This window comes from Volvox carteri (genome assembly GCF_000143455.1).
Source record: "Volvox carteri f. nagariensis unplaced genomic scaffold VOLCAscaffold_58, whole genome shotgun sequence".
NCBI classification, from domain to species: Eukaryota; Viridiplantae; Chlorophyta; class Chlorophyceae; order Chlamydomonadales; family Volvocaceae; genus Volvox; species Volvox carteri.
In genome coordinates, this window is record NW_003307601.1 from 819,165 (window position 1) to 833,382 (window position 14,218).

The 14,218-nt window shown below is 57.0% G+C and overlaps 1 protein-coding gene across 1 annotated transcript; it reads right to left on the bottom strand.

Annotated features, from left to right (window-relative positions):
- Positions 1-1,506: 1,506 nt before the first annotated feature.
- VOLCADRAFT_33774 (uncharacterized protein) lies at positions 1,507-4,766 on the bottom strand (the record flags this gene model as incomplete). Its single annotated transcript, XM_002956196.1, has 5 exons — positions 1,507-1,597; positions 2,158-2,288; positions 3,493-3,645; positions 4,185-4,277; positions 4,656-4,766. Coding segments are annotated over 5 exons (579 nt in total), but the record flags the coding sequence as incomplete, so codon positions are not given.
- Positions 4,767-14,218: the final 9,452 nt, after the last annotated feature.

Consider the following 14,218-nt stretch of genomic DNA (forward strand, 5'->3'; position numbering starts at 1 on the left):
GTGGCCGAAGGGGCCCACATTCACATTCACATTCACTACAGACTCCCCCCCCCAGCCACCCACCTGGGCTCCCCGCTGCACGGCACCTTGCCCGCGATGATATCCATAAGGATATCTGAGGGATTCTCCCGCTCCGGAAAACTGACAGGGGCGAATGAGGGGGGGGGGGAAGCAGTAGACACATTACTGGTCAATCATGCGCTCAGAGCATATCTCTAGTATAAATACGGTAGTACGGGAGTAGGTAGTACGGTAGTAGTGCCTGTAGATAAAAAAGAAAGACCAATCCGTGTTCAAGAAGCAAAGCTGGGGATTTTAGGGAAAGGTCGAGCTGCTCCGGCGAGAGGAGATTTGTCTTAGGACACCACCACGTCCCGCGTTTTCATGCGTGCCTACGAAAGCATTCCTCCATGCCGTACGAAGCCTCAAGTGCATGGATGCGCAGCCGTCCGTCTGTATAAAAACGCGAATAAAAACAAAGGAGAGTCCGTGTGCAGTCCGTTTCCCTCGGGGCAATAGCGCCATCCATGCACCTCAGCACTGCAGTACATGGATTCCTGGGAAATGGGCCGACGCAGCTCTCTGCCGTTCGCGTCGGCTAAGCTGGCCCTTGACACTTACTCGTAGCCCAAGTATTTGGTGAAGTAGAGCATCGCGGCCGAGGGGCTACCAAGATACACGGTGTGCCCGCCGCCGCCCAGCAACAGAACCTGTTTTGCGATCGAGGCGGCCGTGGAACGAAAACGTCAGCCGGCAACATTCTGTGGGATTGCGGATGGGCACCCTTGCTCCCTCTAAGCCCGTTATATGTCATACTGGCAAGAGCATATGTATGAAGCTAAGGCAGCTCGACCGTGGGCCCCTCGGCTACGCTGTTGCCGGTGGCAAACCCTTCAATACCCCCGTCCCACACGGCGCCTGCCCGATGCCTCAAAGCGGGCCCCCGTCCAGTTAGCCCCTCACGCAGATGCAGCGGTGCATAAGGCCCCTCTCAGGTGCCATCAGGTCATTTGCACATGTCGGGCTGTGCATTTCGCATTACTATGGCACAGGGCCATTAACCACCAACCAGCCGGGGACGGACTCGGACCCTACTTAGGAGCTGAGCTACCAAAGCTGCTCTCAGCGAGCCAAGCGACCTTGCGATTCATTTGCAAGTCGTCATCCCCAGGATATGGCTACTTTGGCGGTGACATGCAATACTTGTTACCTATCAGCCCTGCTTGCTTCCCAAGCCCCCAAGGAAAGCGGACAAGACTGAGTTTTCATCAGCTGCTCTGCCATCGGTTGGTCCTGCTATCGGTTCAGCCGCTTGTTTTTCGGTTCGTCAGGCCCATACCATATTGGGGGCCAACCGATTAGGCAGTACCCGTTTTCAGCTGCCCGGGTGAACAGCAGTAGCCAAGATGCACGATGCAAGGGTTTGTTTTTGGCCAAACCGCTTAGTGAATAAACTTTTGGTTGCAGAAATAAATTCGAAAAGGATTGTCGGCGCATGCCGCAATTTACCTGATCGAACATAAGAAAGCTGGAAAAGCGAGGTTGGTGGATGACCATGATAATGTTCATTCCGAGATTCGCCATATCCACCAGCGAGCTGTTAAAACAGTTAAGAAATCCCAAAGAGATGATGAAATAATGGCCGGTGGAGTGAAAAACGATGAAATAATGGCCGCCGGAATGAAGGCGAGGGAGGAAAGGACGGGGCAGCAGATTTGATGGATGGCAGCGAAGATCAAATAGAGGTAAGACTCAAAAAATAAATATGTCCTCATGAGCCAGACGTAGCTAGATCTTAGCTACCGGACGGCGACCCGAGTAGGGCTCGAGAAGGCACCGACAAGAGTGGAAAACGAAATCGCACCAAGTAGCAGTTGTTGCAACCTGCCGTTTCTATAATCCAGATATAGAGCTCCAACAATCTGTTGGCTCGCACCAGCTGTTGTCACGCCCGACTTTGCTGTATCACTCCTCTCTTGACAGCCTTTTGGCCTTCCGCCACCAACCTAACTTCCCCTTTCAACGCTCCAACCTTCCAATAACCTGACCCGCGTTCCATAATTGCTATTGACCATACAAACGTACACAATTCAGGGCAAACCTAGGCATAAAACTGTAAAACCCCAGCGGAAAAAAACCTAAAACCCTAAAACTTACTCTAGGATGTCTGCAGATGAGGTGGAATCCAGACCGCTGGTGGGCTCGTCAAGGAAAAGCAGGGATGGCATGGCCACCAGCTCCAGCCCGATGTTGACTCGCTTGCGTTGACCGCCGCTGATGCCTCGACGCTCTACTGTGCCAACCTACCGGCACAGGGGGGGTGAGAACCGCGGGGAGCGCAGCCACTCAGTCAACCAGCCCATCCACCGGGCACTCAGTCACCTGAAGGACCGAGAAGTACGATGCCCTAAAAATGATGCCCTAAGTAAAGTCGTCACAGAGCGTCGTCCTCGTGCCTCCATAGCTGCACAAACCACAGCTCTATCATCCGACACCAAACTGTAATACGACATGAACGATCGGAAAGCCCTGTTGTTATTGAACCAACGGGCTCCATTAACAACCCCCCGGAGTAGCTCCTGCGTTTGCTCGTGTGACTGCGGCTCACTCACCCCGACTGCGGCTCACTCCCCCCGACTGCGGCTCACTCCCCCCGACTGCGGCTCACTCCCCCCGACTGCGGCTCACTCCCCCCGACTGCGGCTCACTCCCCCCGACTGCGGCTCACTCCCCCCGACTGCGGCTCACTCCCCCCGACTGCGGCTCACTCCCCCCGACTGCGGCTCACTCCCCCCGACTGCGGCTCACTCCCCCCGACTGCGGCTCACTCCCCCCGACTGCGGCTCACTCCCCCCGACTGCGGCTCACTCCCCCCGACTGCGGCTCACTCCCCCCGACTGCGGCTCACTCCCCCCGACTGCGGCTCACTCACCCCGACTGCGGCTCACTCACCCCGACTGCGGCTCACTCACCCCGACTGCGGCTCACTCACCCCGACTGCGGCTCACTCCCCCCGACTGCGGCTCACTCCCCCCGACTGCGGCTCACTCCCCCCGACTGCGGCTCACTCCCCCCGACTGCGGCTCACTCCCCCCGACTGCGGCTCACTCACCCCGACTGCGGCTCACTCACCCCGACTGCGGCTCACTCACCCCGACTGCGGCTCACTCACCCCGACTGCGGCTCACTCACCCCGACTGCGGCTCACTCACCCCGACTGCGGCTCACTCACCCCGACTGCGGCTCACTCACCCCGACTGCGGCTCACTCGCCCCGACTGCGGCTCACTCACCCCGACTGCGGCTCACTCACCCCGACTGCGGCTCACTCACCCCGACTGCGGCTCACTCACCCCGACTGCGGCTCACTCACCCCGACTGCGGCTCACTCACCCCGACTGCGGCTCACTCACCCCGACTGCGGCTCACTCACCCCGACTGCGGCTCACTCACCCCGACTGCGGCTCACTCACCCCGACTGCGGCTCACTCACCCGGTAGTGCTGGATGGCGGAGAGCCCCAGCATCTCCAGGGCATCATGCACGATGTCCCGCCGTCGACTGCGCGCCATATCAGACGGCAGCCGCAGGCGCGCTGAGTAGCTCAGGTTCTCACGTACCGTCAGGTCCTCGTGTACAATATCATCCTGTTTACGCACAACGTAAAAGCAAAGATGTATGGTGTCGTACAAGGCCAAGCCACGGGACGCAGCGGGGGTGCACGTTCCAAAAAAGGTGTGCCACGGGTGTACCGAAGTCCGCGGCAAATCGAAAGCGGGCATTGATTCCCTCCCCCTTTTTTCTGAGCATTGCGCCTTTCCAATATCTTCAGCGGACCGACGGATGGAGGACAAGCAGGTAGGTTACCAACGTATCGCCTGAACGCGAAGGTGACCTGAACCGGCAGCTGCTTCCCTCCGAGCCTTTATCCCATACCCAGACTGCCCCCGGTACACTCTTTCACGACCTAAAATCACTTACGCCCGTACCCGTACACAGTGTTATACATGCACTCGTCACAACCCTCTGGGTAACGCAACCGAGGTGTAACACACACATACACGTATGTATTATCCATTAGTTTTTGTGGATTGCTGTACTTGTGCCAGTCACACGTTACATCGCCGAGTGAACCCATCCTTAGGAGTCGTCAGTGCAGAGCAAACCGTCTGTCCTAATGCCGTACCTGCGGTACGAATCCCATTATCTTCTTTAGCTTATCAATTGGGATGTCTTCTCCGTTGATGCGGACCTGGCCCATGAGAGTGCCATTGGAGATCTGGCGGGTAGATACCGGCGAGGGAGAGAGAGGGGCCCAGGCGCGGGTAAAACACACACGGAGTTGATACACGAGGTTCTGTTTGAAAGGATAGCATGTGTTTGCAAAAAGCAACGGGGTCACAATGGGAAGAGGGCTTGCAACTCTAGCAAGCGCGTCGGAGCTCCTCACCCTCTTGCGTTTTTACATGACGACGCAGCCTTGCCCGATCTGTCCAGCCCAGCCGAGAACGCCCACGAGTCCCCTCTACCCGCCAAACCACGACTCGAAAGCACCGTGCTCCGCGAGTCCCCCAACACTGCCCACTCCCGGGCCCCCCGCCAAACAGCAGCACCTGACCAAGTCCCCATCCCCCATCCATATGCGCTCCCCGCTCACCTTGCCGCACAGTACGTTCAGGAAAGTGGTCTTGCCGCACCCCGATGGTCCCAAAATGGCGTTCAGCCGCCGAGGCGCGAAGGAGCCCGACACTCCCATAAGCACGTTCTTGACCTCCCCACCGCGCGGTCGGATCCGCAGCCCCAGACTTTCAAACTCCATGGTAATTGGCGGTGACACGGTTCCGAAACCACGATACTTGTTCTCCAGCGCACTCTGGTTGCTGACCTTGATCGACTCTGCGGTCCGTTATGATTCCGTTATGATTCGTTGTTAGTTAACCAGTGATCTGCGTCTCGGTTGGTACCATCGCGCAGCTGGGCGGCGGGGGCCCCGGAAATAGCAGCAGTCCAGGATTCAACACGTGTTCAACACGTAGACGTTGCTCGTCTCACTCGCGTCGACCTTCGCTCATACTGCCAAAGCCCCGAATCCCCCGAGGCAAACCCGACACACGTGCATATCTCCATGCTATGAACAACAACAACAGCCACCACCCCGCCGCCACATATCCCATAAGATTAAAGCCCTGCCTACGACTATTCGAGCGCGACTGCCGGACACTGGGACGTCCATTCTCACGTACGGCATATTATATGTACGGCATACTTACAGCATCTAAGAACACCTACACATGAAGGCCCCTATACACGTTCGCACAGCTTTATTTCCTTGCCGTACTCGCCTGGCTCAGTGGATTAGAGGCCACATTAAAGGCACACGACCCTCATAAACCGCAGAACTGGGTGCCGCCGTTATCCGCGGTTTCAGTCTAGATGCACTCTAACTCTCTTTGGGTCCCGCCACACACAGTGGAGTCTTCCCTGGGACCCAACCTTCCGTCACACCTGCAACCCATTCACACTCTCTGCTGTTCCTCTTCTGCTGTCCTTTCCGTGTTACGTAGCAGAAATACTTTTGCATTGTAATATGTCCCTTACCGAACTTGTAGCTCTTAGGCGCTTGGGCCTCTATCTGGCTCGTGTATGGGCTGGCTCGTCACACCTCTCTGGGTAACGCAACCGAGGTGTAGCACAAACACACACACACACACACACACACACACATACACTTTATTGACTCGTTCATTCACCCACTCACTATATTCCCGACTCACTCAAAAGCCTGAATGTCATTCTGCTGGCCACTGCCGCCCGGTGTAGCGCCCGCTTGTCGCTGTCCTCGTCCGCATCCACGATGATGGAGTTATCTAGATGGGTGAACGCCAGCTGCAGTAACGGAATACTAAAAATCTGGGAGAGGCCGGGAGATGGGAGGAGGGGAATAAGGAGGCAGGCAAAGGGGAAATGGGAAAATGATCATTACAAATGATGATCAGCAGATAATAGGTATGTATCGACGCCAGGATGGTCCCGACTGGCCAGCGGATGTTGTGTACACACACACACACACACACGTATGTGCACGTATGACAAATCTGTAAACATACAGACATATAGACATACGAATAAAGACGCATACGGAGCAAGTAGAGGCATATGGACATAGAGGCATGCAGACATAGAGGTAATATGGAAATAGAGGCATATGGGCCGTGCGCATGCGCTCCTCGCACACGACCAGAGCATTGACACCTGCATCCGGCTTGCTTCCCTGGCCGCTCTTCACTCCTGCTGCGATTCGTCTCTCTCAAACTCAATTGGCTTTAATCCGTTCTAAACTAGTTTGCCCTGCCCTGCCCTGCCCTGCCCTGCCCTGCCCTGCCCTGCCCTGCCCTGCCCTGCCCTGCCCTGCCCTGCCCTGCCCTGCCCTGCCCTGCCCTGCCCTGCCCTGCCCTGCCCTGCCCTGCCCTGCCCTGCCCTGCCCTGCCCTGCCCTGCCCTGCCCTGCCCTGCCCTGCCCTGCCCTGCCCTGCCCTGCCCTGCCCTGCCCTGCCCTGCCCTGCCCTGCCCTGCCCTGCCCTGCCCTGCCCTGCCCTGCCCTGCCCTGCCCTGCCCTGCCCTGCCCTGCCCTGCCCTGCCCTGCCCTGCCCTGCCTCTCTCTTCTGCTCTAATTAACGGTCAGGGCCACGGGCAGAAAACTGGCGGAGAGGACGGAACACGATGGCAGGCAGAGGCACACGCACGTCTGCACACGGGCGAGATGCCGTGTCTCACCACAATAGCCGCAACCACAAGTGCCATGAAGCTCAGGGCCGGCACTGTGGTGCCCCTGGGGCAGTGGGTCAGCAGCGGACATTTGACCGGAGAGGTGGACTGGGCCTTGCAGTAGTAGCCCTTAGGACACTCCAGGCTGACAGATGCATTGGGGCAGTAATATCCCGCGCTGTGGGGGCGTTGGGGTGGGGGGGGCGGGGGAAGAGAGAGGAAGGGAGGGGGCGACTTGCAGGTGCCTGGTAAAGAGGAGCATCGTCGGGGGGACTTCTTCACATACACGGGTAGTAAAGCGGTCGAAGAGGTTTATTTCGGCTTGACCTGATCCAGACCGAAGAGCAGAGCAGAGCGGAGGGGAGGGGAGGGGCCGCACGCCCCGAGCGAAATCGGGGACCCAAAAGTGACAGCGCGGTGATGAGTACATAACGCACACGTCCATAGTTCCGTACTGACCAAGGCGCCGCCTGAGGAGACGACAATCGGCACATCGGCGTGGGCTGACGAATTCGTTGTTGAAAGTCAGGCAAACCAGGCATGGGTTAGCGCGCGTACGAGCCCGGGAGTGAGTGGGCAACAACAGCAGCAGGCTGACAGCTGGCAGAGCTATGTGCTAATAGGCGGTGGCCAATATCCGAATGAAAGGGGGCGGACAGACAGAACGACAGACGGACCGACCTGCAGAGATCATTGGGCCTGGTGGACCCGGCCGGGCAGGTGTTGCCGCGAACAGGGTCATGCTTGTCGCGTACTCGCTCGATCACCGTGTCGGGCTTCATGGGCAGCTCTTGATTGGGATCTCTGAGGTAAGAAGGGAGGGAGGTAGGTAGGGAGGGAGGTAGGGAGCGCATGGCGGTGAGGTTAAGGTCAGGGAGAAGAACGGTATCTTCGAAGTTTCCTCCTTCTCAAGTTACAAGTTACAAGTTCCGCACACAGGTGCGGGTGTGTCCGTAAAAGCCGGGGGGCCATAGAGCGGGTACGCGGGAGGCCATCATCATCCTTGTCTAAATGAATAAACGAACGAATCATTTATTGAACGATTTTTGCACCTTAACATTATTTCCTTGGCAAGAACAGTATAACATGAAGACCCTGAGAGCAGGGACTTCCTCGGGTAGGTGCCTCGTGTACGTCGTACATACACAACACGAATCATGCCCTGGAAATGCCCATCTCCATCAGCCACACCTTCGTCGCCTCCCATTTCCCCCCCTCGTGCCTCCTGCACGGGTCCCCTTCAACCTCCCCCCCCCGCTCTTCTGGCTCGAGATACTCACGTGAGCATCAGATCCTGTATATCGCAAGTTACGGGATCAATTGTACGGCCCGTACAGAAGAACCCTGCCGGACACTCGTACATCTCCGCCGGCGTGGGGCAAAAGTAGCCGGAAGGACAATCCAGGGAATTCTTCTGCGCCTCGTCCTGCGAAAGGATCCATACCCATGGGATTCATGTTGTGGGTCAGTCAGGCAGCGAGGCATCGGACGGTGAGTCACCGACCCGTTCTGAGTCAATGACCGGCGGTGGCGGTGTTCTCAGGCGGCGTTTGGCACCCAACTCGACATCGAGTACGGAATGTGTCGTATACCATACCTTGACGTACGTGCCTTCGGGGCAGTACTCCCCCAGCTCGCAAGTGACACACAGCGCCCTGAACAGGAGGCCTGTGGGGCTCCTCAATGCGTCGGTCTCCAGGCCCAGGAAGGCGGCCCGACTGCAGCGGAGCCCCGCGGCGCACCGGAACGACCGCGCGTTGTCTGTGGCATTGCAATAGCAACCTGATGCCAGCAGAGGGGAAGAGGGGAAGAGGGGAAGAGGGGAAGAGGGGAAGAGGGGAAGATCAGCATTAGGAAGCAAGTACGGTAAATCATTAACCGCAGGTGGTGGTGTATGGCTTCGCAGCTGCTTTTGCTGCTGCTACTTTAGCACCCGCTGCCACTGCTGCTGCTGTTGCTGTTGCAGGGTACTGTTGCAATCCCCACTATGCGAGCTTGGTAAGCATGTATTCAAGCAGTGAGTGATTCAGTCAAGCAAGAGCGCCCTTTGCGTTAACGTTCTCACTTAGGATTGCACGGAAGCTCCTCACATGCACGACAGCACGACAACACGAGAGCTCACACATACACACATATTTGTGAGGTCGCTGCTGTAGGACTGGGGAGGAAGTCGCAGGCGAAGGGGATGGCAGAAGAGCAGACTGGGTGACGCTGTGTGAGTTGTGCCTCGAGTGGTGTGGTGCTGCCTCGAGGCATCCCTAGCCCCGTCGGTGAACTGATAGCCCCTAGCCTAGGCCGTGCCTGGCCCCCGTCGCGTGCGCTCGAGGTGTGGTTAGCGCGAGTTTCCTGAACCCTGCCCGCTCCCCCGCCAATGGAGAATGGGGTGAGAGACCGAGCTTTCTAATAGGCCCTCGTGTCTAGTAGGGAGAGGTAGGGTCTGTGCAGGGTTTCCGGGTTCCCTCTGTCTTAGTGAACCCTCAACGCAAGAGCCGGATCAGGCCGGGGATGGAGAGGAGTCTTGTTTCGTGTTTCAGGCTCAGTGCGCAAACTCTCGTGACAGAGCCTTGACTCGTGAGCGCGTGCGCGCGTGCGTCGGCTCCCATCCCCGGGGGAGGCGAGCGGAGCTAGCGGACCTGCGGCTCTCGGCTACTTAGTTGGGGGCAGAGACCCCTCGCGCCCCTCTCCCGTCCGCGGGAGAGAGCTTAGGGGGTCTTTCCATTGTGGCTGGGCAGCTGCCCATGGCCAGTGTCAGGCCCGGTCAGATACTTGTAGCCTTCACACACATACACACGTACAAACATGCACATACATACACGCACGTACACACACATACACACATACAGTGCTTCGGCGGTCGTTCCCGTTGGGGTACGGTTAGGTGCCCCTGGCCAGCGGCAGGCCCGGATCGATATGTTACATAGACATACATACACACACATACGCACACATACACACCTTGGGAAGACAGCTTCGGCTGCATAGTCCAGGACTGGGCGGGGTCGTACGCGGGGCAAATAGTCGACAGCGATGACGACTCCGAAACCACCTCCATCCAGCTCTGCACAACACCCAAAGCAGGTTTACGTGCCATAACCGGCAAGGAAATGGTCAGGCATGGTTGGTGTGGAGGAAGCGGTGCGACGACAAGTGGCAGCCACAATGACTAGCCAGCCACCGCTAACAAACCAAAAGGAACTGTTTACAGCAAAATTGTTGCGAAGGAGGGAGGGAGGGAAAAAGGACGTCCAGGTTTGAAGAAGCAGTTATGAGAATGCGGTCCAGATACCCGTGATGGTTTGGTCTTCATTAGCGGTCTTAATTTCCCAACAATGGTTCAGTTCACGCGTCTCCGGTTGGCACTGCAGTCGTCTGCGGGCACTGCTGCGCATGTGAGGTCCCCCTCGGTGTCCCGCCGGCCGGCAGCCCGCCCCATATAACCCCTAAAAAACCCTCCACACCCCGCCAGATGCTCTAGGATTCAAAGTCGGTACCCGTCTTGGGTAGTGGTCGACAACTGACATAGAAGCCGGCGAGGGGTGACAAAATGAACTACCGCAACAATGGTTTCCTCTCTGCCCACCCCAGGCACAACCAGACGGGACGACGGGAAAACACCCACTCATGCGCTCTGGGGGTTGCGAAACCAGAGTCCTCCGGATATATATTAGGGGCATGCTGCCTGCGCAGCATCTAAACACCACGCACGCTTACACCTACCGCCCGTGTCCTATCCAGCCGCCATACACTTCCTGTGCCTGGCCCTGTACCTGCACGGACTTAACGGACCAGTCTTGGCAGGTGCTCTCCTGTCCCGACCTGCTCCCTACCTTGGTGTCAACCGACGTGTTGCCCCCGGCAAGCATCCGAGTCACAGCCAGCTCGGCCTGCTCTCCGGTTAGGCCCTGATCCCGAATCCACTGGTCCAGCTCAGATCTCAGCAATATGCTGGGGGCTTGTGCACCCTGACGGCGCCGTGTGGAGATTAATGTAAAAATGACGGGATGGGGACGGGAAATGGACAAGCGTCATGGGAAATCGGCGAGCGAGTATAATACTCTTGACGGATTCCCAAAGGGCCTTTTGGGCAGTCTGAGAATTAAACCCGACATGGGATCGGCCCAAGTTAGATCGACCCCTCGCTCGGGCCTATGTCGGTCGCGTGTACGGCCGCAGTACAGCATGTACGATCCTGCCGTTGCCACTACTGAAATGATGTGATTCCGGCTCGAACAGCCGACATGTGCCGTATATACCTGCTGGCTGATATCGTGCGCCAAGAAGGCCAGGAACATGAATTGCTCCGGTTTTATGTATTGCAGTACGGTGAGCGCCGACATGTCTCCCGATGGGCAGTACCGAATGCAGGAGCCGCTGGTTTCAAACTGGTCCGAGGTGCACCGGTCGCAGCGCTGCGGGCGAGCGATTGGGCACGTACACAGGCGGTTGGGCACGTACACAGGCGGTTGGGCACGTACACAGGCAGTTGGGCACGTACACAGTATTTGGCCCTTTCGTTTTGAGCACCAGCAAGTTAAGAAGTACGGCAGAATCACGTCCAAGTCACTGGCTGATTGGAGCCTTTACGACAGCAGGCTTATAGCTGGGATGTAGCAGAGATCACGTAGCTGTCAACGTCCAGCTAAAAGAACGGCTGCCCTGGACCCTGCGCCATGGGCTTTAAGACCTGGTCTTTGCCTGGGTCGTCCTTCCACAGCTCAGCTCAGGGGCGGCTAGCCGGCTCTTTTTGCAGGAGCAGACAGACACATGGATCCCGGCCTCCTGCAACTCAAACGAGTCAGCTCAACTTCGGAAACCGGGGCCGAGCACCGGAGTGATGGATATCCGCAGACTCTAGGCAAGGATGCCGATAACTGCAATAAATCAACTGACCTATGCTGCGCTAGTTGCTATGTTGTGTTGCGCTGTGCTGGGACTAGGATCTGGGGCCTGGGATATGCCGTGCTGTACTGTGCGGTGTCGGGTTCGCCGGAAGCCGCTGTGTAGGGGAAGCAGCCCACACTTAAATTGCATTAAACGCTCTGTAACTGCCAACTACCAACTACCTGCTGCGAAGCTTCGGCTCCCTGGCTCTGCTTTCTGGTCCAGCTTTGCCCTCCAGGAGCAGCTTCCTACGGCTGATTCAGCTGATTCGTTTTAGGCTGCACTTGGGTTCGAGGGAGGTACTCGAGCCCGCCATCCAGGGCACATGGGACGCAAACACCTCATGACGGGCTAGGACATATGGCGACGAGTTCAGGAATTTCGTCCCTGATGCCTTCACCTTCGCCATGGGCCACGTGGCCATGCAGCCTCCGCGCCCCTGTAGGCCACTGCTAGGCCCCGAGGCGCCGCTGCTATGCGCGAGGCGCCGCTGCAGGCTGTCAGGCCGCCGCTATGGACCTTGGCTTCTGATGGCGCGAACTGCGCGCTATTACAGCTCAGGCCCCCTAGCTGTGGCTATGCTGTGGTTTCCCTTGGAGATAGAGAAGACCTGGCACACTGCGCTCAGTCGCGTCGAGCCCAGGCGAGCAGGCGAGCCGTATAATGCTTCCCCCCGGCGCCACAACGCGGCGACAATGAACCGTCCACGGCCAACCCCGGGCTCCACGAAACCCCCGGCGCTTGTGCGAACTTTAAAATTGTATTATTGTAACTTGCCAGGAACCGCTTTAGGTCGTTGGGTGCCCCCTAGTCCCTAGCCACCCTAGGCCACTAGAACCCTTCGAGGCCGCCCCAAGGCACTGTGTGTGCGCTGTTGGACTGCAGATCCCACCTGGCACGTGGGCATCTGCCAAGGGTCGTCGGTTCCACAAAAGAGGCCGCTGCCACAGACGGCACTCGACTCGCAAGCACTGCCAATGTTGCACTTGCATTTTTCTGGACAGTTGCCAAACACATTTGGAAAGAGGCAGCAGCGCCAGCACGCGGTGCAGAGGCCCGATGTCGCGGACGCCGCAAGGGGGTGGCAAAACCTGCGCAGGCCGACGGTGGGTTTAGGGTTTTAGGGTTTTAGGGCGGCGATATGGCAGTTTAAACACAGCATCCATTCCGACGACTTGTCCGTTTTAAAGCGCGGCCATGCCGAGTCTGGAGGTTTTAAAAGGAACCGCGCTCTATACCGCGGTGGAGGCATTGCGTTGGACTGTCAAGCAGGTGATGGAAGGCGCCTGAGGCCTTGGGAGTGCCCAGGTGCCTTCACAGGAGTCGGTCGTACACACAGCGATAGGAGGAGATGTTGATGATGGCGACAATGATGATAGCGGGTATACGGATGGATTGCGATGAGGGGGTGCACCTCCTATGATATGCACAACGGCCCCGCTGAAGCAACGCAGTTAACATTTTGAGGGGGACGCATCAACATGCTTATTCTTACTGGTGGTCGCTACAGTCCTCGCTGCGCATGCAAGTCGAGGCCAGCTGTCGTCGTTGGATTATCTGTGTCAAATTTTCAGTGGCTGCCTGCAATTACACGAAAGTGCGGGTAGGGCTTGCAGCCAAGGACTCGAGCGCGGGACATGCCGCGACGGAAGCCCGACAGGCAGGCCGCGAATGCCCATCAATCCTATGAGTTAATGGGGTATAATCCTAGTTGCTGTTTTACTCCGTGGCCAGTGAAACCTTGGTTCCAGGCTTAAGCTTTTCCATCAACGGTACACAATAACGCCCCCAGCGACTGTGTAATGAGAAGCTTCAAAAAGTATGACCCACCGTGTTACATATGAAGCTTATGTAGGCCAGTGCAAGAAGAAGCCATGCGGCAAACAAATTCATTATGCCTGCCGAGCTTGGCTGCTGATATCAAGGAAGGACCCACATTGCGCTAAATTGTCCTAAATTTATACAGCTCAAGAGTTTAGCCATTAACGCTTTTTTAACGCACAGCGTCAAGAATGTCCGGCTCTTGCTGGGAGGCGAGCGGCCGCTAAGAGATACCGAACCGCTTAAGCAGAAGTCATTGAAGCAGATCATAATAACTGATCATGTCAAGCTGCACTATTGTCCCACTTTGACTAAGGCTCGCAGCCGCTCGCCATGTTCGATCAGGGCGACCGTTTCGTACCGTCGGGAATTGTTGCGGACGCCATAACAAGCAGGCAACAAAGCATGCAAAAATTTACATCATTGCAAGTCCTTACAGTTCTACTTCGCTGTGACTACTCTCCACGTGGCGAGTTTGAGCATGCCTGTGAAGCTATGAACAAGAACCTAACCGCCGACATCATTAGGTTAAAAGATTTTGGTGAGATTTCTTTTTGAACGTCGCCAATGCGCTTCGATGATGTACACCTGCGAAAGGAAGCTAGAGCCCGTAAATCGAGACGTTTAGTTGAATCACGGACTTAAATTGGATTGTTTAAATGCAAGGCTATACCTGAGAGCCTGGTATTTATAACTACAGTTCTATGCACACCTTGATCCCGACGTGGAAGCGAAAAGGGCTCTACTTAACACT